Source organism: Anticarsia gemmatalis, chromosome 1 (genome assembly GCF_050436995.1).
Source record: "Anticarsia gemmatalis isolate Benzon Research Colony breed Stoneville strain chromosome 1, ilAntGemm2 primary, whole genome shotgun sequence".
Classification (NCBI taxonomy): Eukaryota; Metazoa; Arthropoda; class Insecta; order Lepidoptera; family Erebidae; genus Anticarsia; species Anticarsia gemmatalis.
Genome location: NC_134745.1, coordinates 9481952 through 9502855, shown reverse-complemented (window position 1 = coordinate 9502855; position 20904 = coordinate 9481952). Strand labels below are relative to the sequence as shown.

General features: G+C 35.6%; 1 protein-coding gene across 2 annotated transcripts in view; it reads left to right on the top strand.

Moving 5' to 3' along the window:
- The first annotated feature begins 488 nt into the window (after positions 1 to 488).
- LOC142975112 (uncharacterized) overlaps positions 489 to 20904 on the top strand; it is a 47365-nt gene continuing 26949 nt past the window's right edge. The window contains exons 1-2 of one of the 2 annotated variants that reach the window (XM_076117802.1): positions 489 to 741; positions 14138 to 14348. In XM_076117802.1, coding sequence (XP_075973917.1) covers positions 14235 to 14348 — 114 coding nt within the window. In that variant the 5' untranslated portion in view covers positions 489 to 741; positions 14138 to 14234. The remainder of the gene's footprint in view (positions 742 to 14137; positions 14349 to 20904) is intronic. The other variant, XM_076117810.1, reaches the window with a different exon arrangement.

The following is a 20904-nucleotide window of genomic DNA, read 5'->3' as shown; positions in this document are numbered from 1 at the left end:
GCCTTGAAGACGTAAGCGCAAAAACGACTAAAACATTCCTGATCGGAGGCTTCTGTCAGATAAACCGACCGAATCAATGTTGCATACAACTCACTGATATGTCGGCCACTCGACGCCGTCTGACTCCAAGTCCTGAGTAAGTGCTGATTCACTCATCGTTTTGCGGTTTGTTACGGCTATTATTTATGTAGAACGATGACAATTAGTGCATATCTATTAGAAACAGCTACTTCCACCGCCTATAACGTTACCATAGATAGATCGCGATCAACAGCGATCAATTAAGCTATCGCGCTGGAAGGTGGCTCACCACAACACAGTTTCCAAAATGCTTCTGCGGTTTGGTGTGTATCGGTCGCGTTCATATTTTGCGCTACAATTGCTGAGGTCGGTACGTGTGATGGTGTGAACCGTTGGAGTTGCGGAGCGTGTTGTCGGCGCGGAGGTTGCTCGGCGAGGCGCGCGTCTGCTCGCGGCCGGGTTGGCGCGCCAGTTCAACGTTCAAGTGCAGCGCGGCCGCACATCCGAAGAGACCGTAAAGGTGCGCGGGTGCGCGCGCAGATGCTCCACACATTCGATATCCGAACGAAATATTTGACTAAAGACTATTTACTACGGAGTTGTTCCCGAATAACAGATATAACGTAGACTTTGTCCAAGTGTTCTGAGTGTTTGTTGAAGCGATACGTTTGAACTGTTCCTCCTGAACGTGCTGTGCTCTTTTTGGGGTCGTATAAGAAGGTAAATATCTTTTTACAGTTACATTCGATACAGTTAAGATACGTTTGAAATTATCCTTTGAAATACATATATTGCTGTTAAGTTTGCAGTTCACAAATAATACAATAAATAGGGTATTTCATAAGTAATTATCTAACTTTATACAAAAGTAATTGCAATTATGTTAATCAACGAATATTAATATAACAAAGTTTATAACTGACAGTGTATTAAAATTACATTGACACCGTAATAAAAGATATCAATATTGTTGATTATTATCAAAATGCCGTAATAAATAATAAATATTGCTACTCGAAACCAATAAACTACTAACAACGACAGGTTGTCAAAACATGATTTGAATAAAACTAGCATTATACGCTCGTAGCGCGCACGTTGTTCCTTAAAAAGACATCAACGAATGCACTCTGCACTGCTGCATTACTTGTTTATTTTTTATATTATTTAAATGAATAAGACGATCAAGATAAATTATATATTACCGTATAATATGTCGTAATTGTACATTTAACTGTATACAAGGTTACATCGGGTAATTTTGTATAAATTACTCGCATATTTATAAGAAGTTATATGTATTATTATTTCCTTATTTTATGTAATGAGCAAGTAATAAATAAAATAATCAACAAATTAACGGTTATTCATCTCCACATGTTGATTGTAATGATTGACATACAATCATCTATACTAATAATATTTAAACATAAAGTTTGTTTGTCTGCCTCTATCTCTAAAAGCTTCAAATCGTAACCTACTGGATTACTTCTCAGCGAGGGTCTTTCCCCGGATATAGGAAAGTTAAAGGAAAAAATATTTTGCCTCTAAAAATACCGCATTTTGACAAAATTATCACACATATTTAATAGCGGGAAACAGTCAAAGTCGTAAACGAAGTCGAGCGGTAGCTAATCATTAATTAATTGATATAAACAGTTATTCAAAACTCGTTATGATTTATAATTAATTTATTTGGTGAATTAATTGCTTCGGTACAATACGCGTAAATGATCAAGTTTTAGAGTAATTAAGTTCAATAATATAATAAACTAGAGGTCGCCCGCGACTTCGTCCGCGTGATAAAAGTAGCCTATGTGTTATTCTGGGTCTTGGGTCTACCAAATTTCATCGTAATCGATTCAGGAGTATTTGCGTGAAAGAGTAACAAACATCCATACATATTCACAAACTTTCGCATTTATAATATTAGTAGGACTATCATAATAGTTCAATAGTACATGTATGTGTTACATTAACTTGAGGAAAATACACACTGATGTACACAGAGTAACTTGTCGGCAGAACTTTGCCAAGTGTTTGATGTTCCACGTTCAGATTCAGCCAAACTATAACTGCATGAGGTTGTCTTGTAATTAGGTTTGTATGGATTGAGAGGAGATATATGTTCTCTATTCTATCATCTATAGTTTGAAATTTAAAAACGATTTACCCCCGGTTTCTGAGTATTTTAGTTTTAGTTTTTTTATAAGACTTTTGACACTATTGAATAGATAAACTACCGCTAAATGGACCTCAGAAACCGGGGGTTAAAGTGGTAGATTGGTGACAGGTGCGGTCGTGTGATAGATCATGAGGTTTCATATTCAATGCTAGGGGAAGGAAACGTCATATGGAAATCGGGGTTTTTGTCAATCGATTCTCAATTTCCGAAATTCGAATACATGACTAATAGAAAGGTAAATACGTCTTTCTCTGAGTCAACTACCGGCAATAAAATTTCCCTCAAATATGTTTAGAGCTTCCGTTGTGTAAGCTTAGAAATAGGCAGAGCTGCTGCATTTATAACTCTAATAAAGTGTCGATAACATCAAACCTGCATGTCATCGTACTGTATAGTTACTTTGCACTAACATTTTGCAAGTTTGACATGTCCTGTGTTAAATGAGACGAGTTTATTGCCCTCTACACTACTCTCAGCTCGGAACTGTTACTGCGCATTTCGTGACAGAAAAATCCGATAGCAATGAGTTATAATGTTTAACTTTGCTCTACCTTCAAGCAGTATAAAGTAAAATACATGATCGTTTTAATTCTTTTACAACATTAATCGTTCGGTGCGCAAAGTGTGAATTAAAAGCCTAATAATAATAAAGCCGGAAAAGTCTTAAACGTATGAACAAGAAGTTACTTAGGAATCAAATTCACGAACAAACAAACGAAACAGCTACAACTTAGAACAATAACAACAATTATAATGTAATAATACGTACCTACGATATAATTCAATAGAATCTCATTGAGTATTCGATGGGACATTCCTTCGTTTAACGGGATATTTAGTTTGCTATTCAAACCGTAAGACGTGTTCTCAAATCCGACAGCTCACTCATAATTCGATGCATACTTCAATTAGACTTGGTACCATTTTGTATGTTAATTAACTTAACTTATAATTTCACGATAGAAATATAGACGTAGTAAAAATATTTAGGCGTAACGACGATTCTATTACTGCGTGACGAATTTTATGGGCTGGTAAAAAATTGAGGTGCGGGTCCACTTTTTGCGAGTACGAATAATATAATAATTTATCTGTTGCCGATAAAAAATATATGATGGGCACGAGTGAGGCGGTGTGGTTGAGTGATGGGCGGCTTGTCACTAACCTGTTGATCAAATATAGATCTGTTACTTGCGTCTATACACTTTGTATTGTGTTAACGATTCGTTGAGGTTGATTGTTTCGCTCCATACTTCAAACAAATAGGTACGGCAGTTACTTCAAGTTAAAGATAGCAAAAATACACCTTAAGATACTGGAAACTCAGTCTTTATTACTCTTTATAGATAATAAATTTAATAGATTTTTTTATGTGTCTCATCGTTGGGTATCGGTACGGTATAGTTAGCGCTGCTGAGCAAATGTTCAGTAGACAAGTATCGATGCTGTACCGTAGCACAATTCTCTACAGTTGGTACTGTCGAGTATCAAGAGTTTGACATTTCAAATTTACTGCAAAAATAGTTCTTAAGGTAGTGGCCCTAAACCGATTTTCGTATAAAACATCTCGATAGCTAGCCAGTTGTCGGTAGTCGATAGCGGTAAAGAATCGAGCTACTGAAAAGCTCATATACTTATACACATATCACGGCATACAACACGATGTGCTTGTGTAATAGATAGATACATATATTACAGTGTAGTATCACTCTTCCTGCTACAAGACAAAGGCATCCATCCCTCGCTTCCCTTGCCGATAATGGATCACTTGATCCCCAGACCTTGCAAAAGTTACGACTTACATACACATATACATACATCATACATACATGTGGGGCTTGTGGGCGAAGCACGATTATAATGATCGGAATATTTACTTGAGCGTTATTATAAGGAATAGTTTTATGGTGTTTTATTTGCCACGGTAAACTTGTAGAACACACTCTGTAAAAAATATGAAATAATAGTGTTAGTGATGATAAATAGTTTTCGAAAACAATACAACACTCTTATGTCGCACTCTGCAAAAATATTCGTAAAAAAAATAGGTTTGTCAACTTTATATTAAATTGTTATCATAAGAAAACAATTTCATGACTTTATTTACAAGGAAATATTCAAATTTACAGAACCATTTTCTAATGTTCCCAACCCGGATAGGGGTTGTAACAGATAAAATAAATGCATGTAATATTAGGAAATAAATAAGACACGAGCTAGGGTCCCGGGGCGACTCCTTATTTACAACTTTGTTATTGCTTCAAATGAGCGATTTTGTTAGTCAATAACAAAAGTTTTTATATTATTACCTATTACGGAGTCGGAAGACGAGGGAAAGGTTTGTTTGTGGCAAACTCTTAATATTTATTGTTAATGGGAAACTTAACACATTGATTTAAATCTTATAGTATGTAATATAGCGGAATTTTGCTCGAAATATTATAATTTATGGTTTAAACTACAGAGCTTTTATTACAAATCAATTTATAAACCATGTTTTATAATTTAAAAATGTTTTATACGCAACAATACGCATGAACTTGCGTTTGTAGTAATAGTTCGTATCCTTATTCCTAATACCAAAGGTGCAACTGTACAAACACCTACGTCCCACAACCAAACTTATCCAATCTACATATTGTAGTAAGGTATTCAATAGTATTCATACAAATTTCTAAAGCCGTACCTCAAAATTATACCTCCCGACTTCGTAAAAATTGTCACGTACGAAATTACAAATCTACGAACTTTATCACCAGTAAGAAATAAGATGGAAGAAGCTTCTAGAATAAGAAATTGTACTTTTCTACGTTATAAAGTACACTAGTAAAATGTAAAATTATATCTATTTGTGAACATTATAATGAGAAATTAAAACAAACTTGGTACATTTTCTATCATTTGCTAATTTATGTTTATTATAAAAATGTCATAATTCTACGCTATCTTACTTAACCCTTTCACATAGTCGGAAAGGTGTCACTTATAACGATTTATAAATTGATCTTAAACAAGTAGGGTTTTAGTCTTTAGGTCCTAAGTTTAGGTCTTTAACGTTAATCTTTAGATACGTTTTCTTGAGAGATCAATATAACTGTAGACTTAATAACCAGCGTAACTCGACACTAGACATCATTGACTAAGAACGATCAACAAGATTACACTAATTTCACATCCATGTAGGAATTTCAATCACTACATGTGAACACTTGACATAACATCCACTTTCTTTGAAGCATGTAATCTGTAGCTCGATTCTCTACTACTATCGACTACCGACAACCAGCTAGCTATCGAGAAATTTTACATGGAAATCTGTTAAGCGATTCTACCGGGCTTCGTAAGAACTATTTTGGCCGTACATTTTAAATGTCAAAATTTCGATACTCGACAATAACGATTGCACAGAATCGCGCTTCTGTACCTCGATTCTCTACCACTATCGACTACCGACAACCGGCTAGCTATCGACATTTTGTCATTTAGAATGTACTGCCAAAAAAGTTTCTACGACGCCCGTCAGAGGCGCTGATCAGATTTTCATACCAAATTTCTAGATGACAAGCCGGTTGTCGGTAGTTGATAGTAGTAGAGATTCGAGCTACTGTAGTTAAATAGCAGGTGGTAGAAGACATGTTATGTGTATCTGTATATGTAGGGCATGTCTGTCGCCGTAGCGGTAAGTCACTAGTCACTGTTACGACTGCGTTACCAACGTGCGATAACATGCAAATATAAGAATGTATGTAAACTAGTTTTACTGCGCATTGTCAAGTGCAGCCAGTTGTTCTGATAATATTTTAGTATTTAAGATCATAAGGTAAATAAAAAACCTTTTTTGGTATTACTGTACGATTATCTTTATTGTATTCTACCTTATGTTCGTATTCATTGAAATACCTGGCTTAAATAGAGTTGTATTTGACTAAGTTCAAATTTATAAGGTATTATCTACAACTACGCCAAATTTTATTTGGCGTGAGAGAAGCAAAAGATGACCAGTACAGGTTCATATATTATATACACTAACATTACACAAAGTAAAACTTGTTTTATGGCCCGTGTAAATCTATACATCTAAACCATTTCCAAACTGTTTTCCACCTTAAGTACTCTACATTATTCTTGAACGACATAAGTTACTTTTATCTCGAGTAATGGTCGGAAGATCACGAACATTTTCCAGGAAGGGCAAAGTTGTGGTGCCGAAAATTATAGATATAAAAGCCCTACTTACAGACTATTCGCGTTGAAAGAAATATTAACATAAGTACCCCAACGACGCTTCTAAGGATAAACATTTTCATCAATCTTGCTCTCTGAGGGTTTTTCCGTCTTCCGAGAACCTCTATAAATTATACGCTAAATATTGTACCCAAGAAACATAAACACCCGTACCCTAATACCTAAACTGTCTTAGTAATAAACGTTCTGTAAGGTCTGATTGTTTTGTCACTTTCAATCAATTTTGAAACTGTATGTGTGTGAAAAAGACAAAACACTGCATAACTAATCAATGCCTACATGACGCTTATTAGTAAGACAGTATGTAGGTACAGCTGTACAGTTTTAGTTTTGAGCTCGATGTGTAGTGAACCGGCGCTCAAGTAGCCAGTCAACTACAAATGCAACAAACTGTGTAAGTACACCATTGTTTATTATCCTACTGGTATTAGTTAGTTAATGTGCGGGACCCGCACTCCTGCAGAATTTCTGCACTCAAGTAAGTTAGTTCACAATATACATAAAATTTACGTACATACATACATACATATCATCATGCAAAGGTTTAGGCAAAGGTTATGAAATACACCTAGGTTTTGCCGTCTATTATGTTAGTCCCATGTCGTAGGATGTGAGCCAGTTAGCATATACTCCGGGCTACTATTGAGAAGTATTATAACATAAATGGGAAAAAGACAATCACCACTTTGCCCAAACCTAAGCTAAGACCTCGTGATCACCCACGATCGGCAGTATTCAGCATTATATACTTACTATCACACCCACTACAGTAATAAATATTGTCAAAAATAATTTCATCGTATAACTGTCGAATGTGAATCCAATATCGCATAGTACTCGCCTCCATTTTACTTTCAGATGATGCATGGCACTGAATAGATTCACTGAACTGAACAAAGAATTGTGTCAGAATACCAACGGAAAAAAAAGCCTTGAATATTTCATCATATTGTCATACAACTAGTGAGTTTCCCGAAGAGATTTTATGACTTCGTAACTTATAACTCTTCTTCTTATTCATAAACACACTATAAACCTATTTTAGTTAAAAATCTGCTAAAATATGTTTTCTCTTTTTCATTTCGCTAAAGAGTGAAAGAAACAAAACACTTTATAAGCCTTTCATAACTTCATATATTTTTATGAATAAGAGGGTATAAGTTTATTTACAATATAAACAAAGGAATTTAGTTTTGGAGACGAAATTCAATATTACTATACGCGTGCAGTATCGGATGTTGCAAAGTTTAGTTTGTTAGAAACATGTTCATAATTTTGCAGCGAGGCGAAATAAACTTGCATCTCTAAGGATTCAATATCCTTTTAGTTAGGTTGGTGGACCGTGACCTAATTTTTATTGAGAAGAGGAAACTTGCTTAACATTTGCTCCTGCTCGCGAATTTTTCTGCGTGAAAAGATTTCTACGTGGGTAGAAGAATTCTATAGGATAATTCATATTTCAAGCTATCTGTCTACCAAATCTCATCAAAATCCATTCGTAAGTTTTTGCGTGAAATGCTAACAAATACACACACACCTTTCCCGATTCTTAAAAACTTTTGCATCTATCATATTCTTATGTATACGTAAATGAAGCAAGAATATAAAAAAGGTAAAACGCAAATAAGGCTATGAACACAACAAATATCAAAAGCATTTGATTCTTTCAACTATTCAAACTGCTTGCATTCTTAGTCACCAGCTGATGGCATATAGCACACAATGCATAGTGCACACTGTTGAACATGGCGACAAGTAAGGTACCTCTGACAGTACAGTTACTCCGGTAGCGCGTCACGCACGTCATGCAACACTGTCAGCCATTAACTACGCCGACAATTACGTGAGCACCGAGTAATATAGGTTGGTACTGGGTTCTTTTTGCAGAAGGGCTGTACTGAAGATGATGAGTGTGCTAACATTTCGCCAAGTAATTTTTTTGGTATAAATAAGTGCCTTTTAAGCCTATCTTATAGTTGACTGCAGTTTTAAATAGAGAAACAGAGCGGATTAGGGCTCCGAGGTAGAGTTACGAGTTAGAGTGAAAAAAGTGTACAAAATTCTACAAACTTTAGTCACATTATTTCTGAGGCACGTTGTTCCTAATTCTGTTGAAGGCGTCTGAAGGTTTTGAAAAATAACAACTTCATGGAAAACTCAACCCCGAATTTTAAGAAGCAGTAACCTTCTAGACTATGTTTGACTCTAAGTAACTCTTTGGACATGCCTTGAACTTGTCTACAAATCTTCAACAAATACCATCAGACAAATCACCGTCAATCTTCGCAATAAAACAGGTGTCTTAATGACATAAAAACCTAAATACTAAACAGTAAAAAGTCAAGCTTACGTATGTTTCACGGCAGTCAAATAAATCAGGCTACATAACCGTTACACCATCAATGGTTTGCAGATTATCTATCGACCGTTAAAAATGGGCTTCGGGCCAACTCGTGGTTGACGAATGAAGACGGTCTTTAAGCTTGAACAACTTGTCAATCGCCTCTGGACACTCTTCTGTATGTAAATTATCGTAATTTGCTATATTTACGATCGAGGAGGTCTCGTAACCCAAATACTTAATTCAGAATTGATCGTATACTTACTAAGAAAATTAGGGGTTTTGGAACGTTAATAAATCAGATTTTTTCTTTAAATATGTTTGGGAATAGCATAATTCTTGCAATGAAGAACTTTGCTCGGGTTTTGTTTGTCTAATAAATGAAATACACAACAGTTTTTATGTAACAAAATGCGAGACAAACCACTTCTATGACAATCAGCTAAGCGTTCGTAATTCGGTGCATAAGTACCGTAACACGTTTTCGAACCGGAGACCATACCAAAAATCAAATAGATTCAAATTTAAGGTGGGGTAAACCCATCCTAAATCTAAAAATATTGTTTACATCGATGCGTGTAGTGATTAATCGTCTCGGTCGTGCATATCTATTAGATAACATAACGCAACTGCACGGCAAACGTGGGTAATTGGTCTGACGTCACACGAGGCCACGGATCCTCCAGAGAGGACGCCCGGTCACGTCACGACGCCTGCTAATCATCCACTCGGCAGCAGGAAACGGTTACCACCACTCATTATAATAATACGTGTGAACTGAGCATACAAAAGTTTCGTTTTACCAAATATTGTTTTGACGTGGTTGAAAACGGGTAACAAAATTGTGAAATGAATTGTGAGGATTACTGCTTTGATATAGGTATGTAAGCATTTATTTTTGAAACCTACAGAACTTATTATTCAAGTTCGATTCTACTCAAGAAATTTATTTTGATGTAAGCTTATTTGCTTCGCGTTGGCATCAATTCACTATATTACATCGGTGATGTATCAACGACTACCTACAAAACATTAAAATAAATGCCTGTTAGGAATATCTAAGGGTAATCAATTATTCTGATTTAAAATATGGGCTTAAAAGGGTGTAGACATGATTTATTGTGCGGCTTTTTTCAATAAAGTTGCAATGTCCCACAATTTTACAACCTCTGTGAAATAAACAAGCAAATCAATCGTATACAATTTTCCGCATTCTATTAAAATTTTGTCAAATTGCATGATTTTGGTGTGAAGTTACGTTATGGTCAAGTAAATAATAATATTGATATGCAATTTCAAATCAAAATATTTATATTCGCCAAAAAACGTTGAATAAAAAACTTTATAAAGTAAAGTGATTACTTTGATATTTTTGCAACCAAAAATACATCATTGATTGTGGGTAAATGACTGCAATCATCATTATTTTTATTGAGATTTATTAGCGGAGTTTAAAGAACTCTACGTGTTTTTTATATTGATTTAAAGTTAAGATTTTAATACAAATTTTACGGGTATTTTGTATGCAAAGCAAACTTTAAGAAAACATAATAACAACATAATTCGGCAAGCCAACGTTGCCAAAACCTATTTGTTAACATAAAAGAACAAAAACTCCTTTGTCCACATTCGCTCTAAGTCCTGTGAACCAATTTTTATGTAAATTACGAAGAAATTCTAAGATTCTATAACAATATGTGTTTCAACGGTAATTACAGTCTTACAGCTAACTCAAAAGTTTTAACGACATAAAGAAATCTTATAAGCCTGTACAACGGTAGAGTCAATTATGTGGTGATTAAGCTGGCAGTTTCACGGTGTTTTGAGTGTGCTCCTTGTGTGTATCGCGTCTCATCATGCCTCCGTCTGCCACGTTACGTACATACACTATACATAATTCATAATTGTTATATACGTGGAGGTAATAAGCACAATTGTTTAGACTTTGCACGAACGAGTCAAGCTTCGAATGATGAATAGAATTATTGCAAAAAAATACGTCTGCAAATAATATTCTTTATGCTTGTTTGAACAACAAACAAAGAGCCTAAACTTTATCCGTTTCCATTTGTGCTTTGACGGATGAGTCTCTGGGTATATTTGAACCGAGCTTCCCACGAAGTTCAAAAACCTCTACAGTACTTGTTAGTACGACGCAAATCCAGTGATTAAGCATGTTGTATAATGTATTAGCACGATTCGTCGTGTAATCCACGCGTTGCAAGCTCACGCACATGTACCGTACCCGCCCGAATTCCACCGCGATTCGCGTTACCTCACCCACATTTTATACAACTATTTGAATATTTCTGACATACATATAATCAAAAAGAAAGCAGTACAATCTGCCAAATTATAACGCTAAGGACATTTAAGAACCTGTCTCTAATTCTTGGTATTTCAACCGGTTTAGTGTAAATAATTTTATGGATAGAGCGATAGAGTTACGCGGTCATGGGTTTTGATATCTGAGAACAGTTTTGAGGCTGAACAAACAAAATTATAATGACTCAAATGTAATTTTGTTGAAAACACGTTTATTTCAAGGAATGCCTAAATCTGAGCTTATGATTAGCATAAGCGTTTCCTGTTTCGTGTTGTTGAACGCAGCTTGCAGCGCGCTCGGTGTCGGGCGGAGCGGCGGCGCGCGGCGTCGAGCCCGACTCAATGGAAAGGTGACATTGACATTGGAGCACGCGGTGAGGCCGCTCCGCAGGGATACATTGAACTTGCATTTTGTTTACCAACACCACGCACCACGTATTCGATTATTTATTTTTTAAATTCGAGCCTCGATTTGAACTTTGACAATAAAGTGTAGAGTCATCGTTATTTTTTCTGAATCCGAGAATCATGGAGTTGACGCATAAATTGCAAGAAACCACTTGTAGATATTCATCGAGAAAAACAAATAAAACAATGCAATCTGGGCAGTATCTTTTGTGTAGAATTCAAGGATAATGAAATAATAGCATCCTAGGAAATGAGCAGTGAGCCCTTATATTATTTAACACAAAGGCTAATCCGATTAGATAACGGCAATAGACTAGAACTTATTCATAATTGTTTAGTTTGATCCGCACAAGAGGCTGTGATAAGGCTCGGTTCCCACGGTGCCCATAGTTTACGGTGAGTCAGTAGCACGACCATGCAGGACAAGGTCTGAGTCGACTTGAGCAATACATACGTGTTAATGGCGTATAAGTGCTGGCGTAACGACGTGCTGCGAAAAACTTAAGGGCATTATAGTTAGATACTGTATCTGGAGTGATCTACTGTGAGATAATATCGCAATCAGAGCAGTACCAGTTGATGACGACAAGACAAACATAGATGTTTTGGTTCGTGCGATAAGTTAATGAGCTTTCTTCTTGTACACCGGACTAAAAATAATCCTGGAAAACATAATTAGGCGTTACTATAAATAAAGCAATTATAAAAAATATTCATTGACACACAATAATTGATGTAACGATTCTTTAAAACTTCCTCAATTTATAAATGTCAGTTATTTATCTATTGTCATGTGAATTCTTCGGGATTAATTCGTGCCTTAAGCTCTTTTGTCGCTAATGCCACCAGATTCCGTCGTAACCTTGATACGGTTAAGGTAAACTAGTTGTACTCGTAATATATGCTGCATGTTTATGATGTTTATGAATATTTATCAATCAAATAATTCACACGCTCCGGCACTTGTTCAAGCTTATATAAATGGACTAGTTAGTTAAGGTTTCTATGGCTAACATGCATTTGTACATAGATCTTATAGGTACCTATATACAAATAGCTTGTTAATTATCATATCTATTCCATGGGGTTTCTGAAGCCTGCAATGTTTTTTAAAGTTTTTAGCATCTGTCTACCTTATAGGCATATTACAATATTCAGATTCGTGATGGAAAAATATATGATGATCAGTAATGTGCTCTACATATAATATCCTAACATTGCTTAGTCATATTGTAACGAACTTAATTCTTAGTACCAAGTGATGTCACGAACTGACTGGTACTCGTCACTACAAAAACTACGTTATCACAACTTAAATTTTTTGTACATTTAATCTTAAATTAGATAAGCCAAAGAACACACGTGAACTCGATGACCAAAACTTCCTGATATAAATCAACAATTAATTTCGACATCGCAACTAGTTTTTGTTCAATAAGCTCACTGTGTGAATTCATGAATTATGATAGATCATCGAGGAAAAAATTATATTGAATACTCATTCACCCGTGGTGTCGATGTTGGAACAATTGGCCAGTGCAACGGCTGGCCCTGACTATAAAGGCTGATGGTCGATTACTGAGGAAAAAAACCTCTTTGATAAAAACAAAAATACGGCACCGCTTTAGTTAATGCGTGTGAACTGTCACAACTTTGTTTTATCGCTGATTCGTTGACATGTTTCTGTGTAACTAGGAAACATTTGAGTGTGAATGATCATTAATGTTTATTTGATATCTTATTGATCGATCGTTTCGCATTTATGCAGTTAGCTAACCGCAATATTACGATTTGCAGAATCATAATGGGTAACTGTCATAACAATTTGGTTTTTACGCATATTTCTAGACATAATTCAAGACTAATGGAGTTCCATGTTTATATTAGTCGTAAAATGTAGTCTATAAAATTAAATGATAATAACATTATTAAAAGACGACAACAGTCGTAAAATTCGGATTTTTTAAATATTTTTGTTCTAAAAGTAGTCCTAAGATACCCCGTTAAGTGCTAATGATGAAAATTTCGTCATTCTACAGTTATGTCACGTTATAACGACTAGTTGCCAATGGCGGGTACTTGACCGATTAAAATTCGTTTTCGATTCACAACACCGACTAGACATTGAGCACTTTTGTTTACTTGTAACTTTATGTAAATGTTGGTAAGTGTGAAGTGTGCTTCGTAATTTATACATACGTGGTCACTCAAGTGTTTACAGATACAGTCCCGTTATGTCGTTGTGAGGAAATGTTATTAATAGAAGTAAGTAGTATCTCTCAGACGCTTATTCAATGAAGCATAATTCTATGATAACTTAGTAACTTATCGTGAATACGAGAAAGCCTGTTTTCAAACTAAATACACATAAATTAAAGCTTTAACAGAATTACACTTGTGAAATTGACTCTAGTTTTGTTTATAAATTCATAGAGAGTTAGGATACAAAGCACTTGATTATGCGCAGCTCGTCGTCATCCCGTGTTTTCGATGCGAGGCATGCGCTCGCGCCTCGCAACACATCCCGCCATTTACCTCGCGCCAAGAAAGCTAACTGAGAAGCCTAATAAAGGAGGATAAAATATTGATATCAAATAAATTGTTTGTTACAGGGTGAAGCGAGCGACATGTGACGACTATCCACCAACACACGTTGAACTTGCAACTGAGTTAGTGAGTGTGAGATAGGTACTAGTGTTGTGACTCAAGATGCATACGATGGACACGATGGGCTACGGCCACAAGAAATACCGGCCGCCGCTCTCGCCCACCAGCTTCTACCAACATGACTATTACTCAAGACATACAACGCTCCGTCCGCAGGTATGTCCCCTTATCTTATCCGGAAACCATAAATTTATTGATTCTCACGAATACGAGAGAGAATATTTCCAGATTTAACATATACCTCTCTAATTAATACTAACTGTATTGTGAACGTAATCATCTGTTTAATCCATCAAACTCGGGCAAAGTACATTTAATATTAATTCATGCTACATAATCCTTAAGCTGACTCCAATTTATACTATTAAATTATTCCAAGTCAAACTTTGCTCAGCTTGACGTAAATTGAATAACTTCGTTGTCCCTTGAACTTGAGAAGATCGTAAGAATCTGAGTGTAATTGAATGCAGAGCTGAGGGCCGTTGGGTGAGTCCCGTTACGCGGTCACTGCCAACGGTACACGACAATGATGTTTAACGTGGAATAACGACCGCCTATGGTTTTGGTAGACCACAGAAAAAAAACAATGCATTTCGATAGACATTTTAAACCTCGAAAAAGTTTATTCTAAATTAATGAAATTCTTTTGTTGGATGTATCTTTCTATGAATAAACATCATTATTTTATAACGTTATTTTAACATTAAAAACAGGTTTTAAATTTAGGTCATTACGACTGAATAAAATATTTGTCGATTAGTGGGACGTTCTTAAATGAGGTTCGATTTATAGACGCAGATTTATGTTGATAGAGCTAGAAGCTTGTGTGTTTTCTCACCAAGATTCAATCTGAGCAAAATAAATATTAATAGAACATTTCTGGTAACATTTCCTCTTTTTTGGAAGGCCGCTACGAGACCTAATAATCGTAATTTGTCTTACAAACAGCCTTCCATATAGTTCCCTAATGACACCACGTCCAATTCGCCTGTCGTAATGCTACATCGTATCCTCAATTACGATGATTACGATATTGTGTATGATATTTATAATTCAAGACAGGAGTAATTATAAACATGTCATTGTGTGTCGTTTGTGCGTAAAGACACAGGCTCGTGTAGTTCCAATGAAGTTGTCGGAAACTGAGACAATTTGTCAAGTAAATATTACAAGTTCACGATCTGTTTGGTTTGTCACTAATTTAATTAGTGGAACACGCACTACAATCTGGGGGCACGGAAGTGCCCCCGCAAGTCGAGCAAAAAAAAAGCGGCACGGCCGTAACATCCTTTTCTCGAAGCAATTCGGGCTATTTTTGACACCCCTATAATTTCGTTGTGGATAAAACAAGAAGCCTGGATTTTCAGCAACTAATTAGTCATTGTATAAACACGGTATATTTAAAATTTCAGTAATTTGAACCCGTGGTTTAAGAATGACAACTTGTTAAAATTTTGAATTTTGTCACTCACTGATTCACTGATTCACTGACTCACTGACTCACCGATCATCAAAAGTCTAAGGTACTTCTAGCAGACTTAGAAGCTTAAATTTTAGAACACAAATAGGGTTTAGTGTCTTAATCATGGGAAAATGTAATATTTTCTAATTTCGGTCCAGTTTTCTTAATACACCAACTGCAACAATAACTTTGTAATCCTATATAAATGTATAAGATTACAAGGTTACATTTGCAGTTAATGAATTATTATTACTGTAGAAAATAAAATAAATAGGTGTAAATAGGTACCTACTATATGAGGCATAACGGGAGGGGGTATAGGGTGTGTAAGGATGTTTAGCCCATGAAACTGAACAACATTCCCAAAGGAAAATATGTTGAATTATGAAAAAAAAAAACGTCTTTCCATACAAATTGGACTTATGTTCGCTCTACAAAAAGAGGTGAGATGCCATCAAAAACATTCTGTAAAAACCTCAAGTCTCGCCGTAAAAAGTTGTGAGATCTATATAATACCAAGTCGATTAATCTATTTAGTCTCTACTTAAAGGACCTTCTGTCTTAAGTTATTACGTATGTTATTATCATGCCAATTAAAAAAAATACCTTTAAAACAAATAGATCGACTTGGTCATCGCAAGAAAACACAAATTCGCCATTAACATTTCAGGAGTATTAACTTCTCGTCGTGCTGATTAGTGTGATACATACTAATAATTAAATCATGCGATGGCCAGGTCGGTCTATTTGTTTTAAAGGTATTTTTTTTAATTGGTATGATAATAACATACGTAATAACTTAAGACAGAAGGTCCTTTAAGTAGAGACTAAATAGATTAATCGACTTGGTATTATATAGATCTCACAACTTTTTACGGCGAGACTTGAGGTTTTTACAGAATGTTTTTGATGGCATTATGTTGTCTTTGAAACAAAAGAGCAATGTCTTTAGTAAGTTGACAAGTTACAAGTAGGAACTAACTTGTAAACAAACTCAAAGCAAACTGTTCGGATTGTTAAGGTTAAATCAATCATCATTTTCAAGAGTTGTTTACAATACGTCCATGAATTTTCATAACAATTGGGCTTAAACGCTCTAATATTTATGATACCCTCTTAATCTTAATATTTGTCAAAATTGCACGGATTGCTGACTTGATTGATGTCTAGTCGACATCCCTTAAAATAAAAATAAATCTCTCTACATGATTAAGTAGCGAATAGTAAGTAAGTAAATAAATAAAAGGAGTTACTAAGACTAAATTCTTTCTCAAATTAACATAAGAATAAGGAGAACCAAAGATCATTAGGCACCTAGGCGCATTGTGGCAATTCTAAGGGTTTGCAAACGAGCTCACGACCACGACTCAGCAAATACTTCTACGAAGGCATAAAGACTTGTTTAATTAGCACCTGCACGGTAATTACCGCTCACACTGTTTAACGGTAAAGTGGTTTTGACACAAGCCTTAGATCACTGTGTACCGTGATAGTGTAATTGTTGCAAGTAATTGCGTTATCGAAGGTGCGCGGCTGCCGATCGCACGGTGTCGTTCACCGCCGCGTCATCGATGCACTACCGTTACTCTAAGATCCAGTATCGATTATATCGAATTTATTTGTACTCATCTTGTTACAGCTTCTACATCCGGATGTCGTATTTGAATATAGTATCGTTTAACTTTTGAAAACTGGATGTAGCATTGCGATACTGGTTTGTACGGCTAGAGAATTTACATAGTAAAGTTCAGTTTATACAAACCGGCAGACAAAGCTAACAAGACAAAGTTTTGTTTTAGCTAAAAGGTTTTCAGTTGTTCTGAAGTTTTCATTTGCAATAGTTAACAGGAGGTCCTTTCGTAGTGCAATTTTAATGACTTCCTAACTTCAAAATACAACATTGGGCACTTCTTTTAAAGCTGAGACGATAGGAAGTTTAACGCAACTTAGTCTAGTATTTAATATAATTAGTCCGTGAGAATAAACGAGCTGATTAATTTTCTGCTATCGGAACCAGTAATTAAATCATCAAACGCCGTAATGCATTAACTATTGACAGTTTATTGATTGATTAATATAGTTTCGGTCTTGAACGACAGCCGATAAAGATAGCATTAATTTATTACCTGCTAAGTACTTACTATGAGATCACTGATATTGAAATTAAAATGGGAGTAAAACTGCTAAAAACTACTGAGGTTTATAGATAGTTTATTACTATATCTAGTCTTCGTTTTTCTCCTTCCTTTTTTGCAATTTATTGTAATAACTATAGTAATTAAATGAAGAAATTAACTTCTTAACAATTATAATTGTGGCAATAAAACTCTTGTTATAATAGTACGTTTCGTTAGTAACTCTAAAGCATTCGCATTTATTTATTTAATGGGATCGCCAACAAATAATAATACACATTTCACATTAAAAAACTAATTTGCCAACTGAGTTTGCTCTGTCTGCTATCTTTTCTTCTTGTTCTTAAAAAATATTATACTCTTCTACGTTTTAACCGGACCTATATATATGTTTGTTATTGGTAAAGCTATTTCGGTAAATCTAATTTTGACACAATCCACTTACGAAAGAGCTCAAATTCCACACTTTCTATTGGACACAGGCCTACGACGTGACAGTTTATTGTAGCGATTGGATAAAACATTGAATTTATCGATTTAACCGCAGTAGTCGATTGCAAATCGATTATGAACGGAATAAATAAAAGAATGTTGGTGTTGAGTGTCCCATGGTCTAGTGCGCTACATCGCTACACCGTGATGATTGGTGAGTGATTACTGCGGTACTGTCGCCGACACTCGACACTAACGGTGCAACTTTCCTAAATGTTATATAAAGACACATCGTACTGTCGCACACATCCTACAACAATATAATTTGTACCGTTCTAAAATAAAACAACTCAACCACTCTCCTACATTAAAACATTTTCCAGCACGACGACTAAAAACGTGATGTTGTTATGAATGCAAAAACAAGAAAGGCATTTGTCTAAATGTTAGAAAAATATGTTCCAACGAATTTTATTGTAGCTTAGCAATTTTATTATAATCATTTGTGGTATGATGATACTATACTTTTTTTAAGAACATTTCGTTATTTTAATTACAAATGCGTGATGATCTTTTTTTTTAATATTTGCGAAAAAAGAGAGACGTGAAAAACTACGCTCTACCTACTACGCAATTTCCTTATTAATTTTTATGTACAAGGAGCTAATGATGACCATGACACAACAAGGATCTAATTTGATTCCGTTTATTGTTTAGTCATCATAAAAAGTGCAGGTACATTAATAACTCATCTCAATTTATCCAGAGGTGGCGCTACTCCACTAGGAGACAGATATACTTAATATTATGTTTGTAACAAAAAGCAGATACGGTTCGCTGAAAAACGATAGAGCTAAGAAAGCTCAGACTTTACAGTCAGTAGATGCACCCAGCAGTCGGCTACCTGAGTATAACATTAATTAAGTGAACAACAAACTATTATTTTCTCTACCGTTAGACTTTAGATGAAGTTCACAAACCGAATCGAACGCTATTCCATGAATTATTTACATAGTGTTATGATGTAAGATGCGTGTGCGCACGAGCGCAGCCGCTCGGCACGCCACCACAGAGCGGCGGTCGCGCCGCCTGCTCCTGCGCAGAAAAACCCAGGAAGCGCGCCTGAAGCTTTTAATGTTGCGATGCTGCTAATAAATAATGATGAATGGGCTTCCGCGTGTTCGCTTAATTAACTCCAACGCCTTCGCCTCCGCCATGAAACCATACATCCTAATAAGTATTTTATTTGCTAAAGCTTCGCCACGCGCCACCGCCGCCCGCCGTACTGCGCAGGCACGCGCTACATCGAACACATTAAAAACATTATGCAATCATGATTATTCCATGAGCTTTGATTTACTTGCAATTGTTCATAAAACACCTTTTTTGCATTTTCTTGAAGTTTCCTGAGAGATAAAAAACTCCTATTTAAATCACAAGTTTCTAGGGCACGTCCGGACCCAAGGCATTGTTCTATCTCTTCGTACTATAAATACCTATAATGAGAAAAGTTTTGATTCCGTCGTGAACTCTAAAAATAAAAACTCTATCTGATCAACAAACCTACGTTCATTTAAATGTTGATTTTACATTTTTGGGGAACCTAGAGAAATTATAAAATTAATGATGTAATCATATCTGAGTGAACTTTAAAATCAGACAAGAACTCGTTCCTAGGAATTTAAAAAAGACACCTAAAAAGTAAAAGAATTGAGAGATTGGTCAAATAGAAAACTAATTAATTAAGTTAATTTTGTTGTGTGACATTTTAAGTTCTTTGAATGTAAAATCAATATAATAATAATATAATACTTAATTTGATAGCAGACACGATTCATCTCAGTATTTTTATATATTTCTGAGTGAAATTCCCCAGGGCAAAAATCTAAGATTAACCATTCCAGGAAACGAAGGAAATCCTCAGTAAAAAGCTTGTCAAGCGAGATTTATGTACAATGGCAAGACATTTCCGTTAATGAGGAAATTGTGTACTATCAGTTTCGGGCGGGTCTGGGAAGCCCACATTGTCCGAATACCGAGTGACGAGTGTTGTTGAAGGCGGGGTCACCGCCGGCGGTACACAACGGTTCCTTTACTAACAACCATCTTTCTGTGTCAACGATCTCACTTTCCTGCTTATATATTCTTTAACGCGACAACTTCAACTTGTACCAAGAAAATATACATCGAACCTGTTTCCGAATAAACATTTTGCTTTTAACGGTGTACAAGACTTTCTCCAGTATTTGCATTTAATTATGATGAGATACAATCATTCTGTACGATCTCCCGTTATCGTGCACCACCCGTACGACGATTACAAATTAACGTCTTTATATGCTGATGATTTTTTAAGCTTTATCGTTTTTGCAAGATTAGCCTCACCTACTTATTTCTATACAAACGAGTTAACACAAAAACTTAGTAAAGCTGGCCCAATTCTTATGGTTATTTACGTCTATTAAGGCAAATTGCTTTTGGCCCAATTTATGAAGAAAAAAGGCAATAAAAATTGTAAAAGAAATATAAATGGAGGTAATATGTTTCATTGAAGGGCGCGCGTGCATGACGCTCCGAAGTGGCTCGTACTAATGGACCTTTATTCTGCAGACGCCGTACTCTCAGCCATCACTAAAACCATAGAACCGACCACCGATCTTTACCTAGATCATGATTATACTCT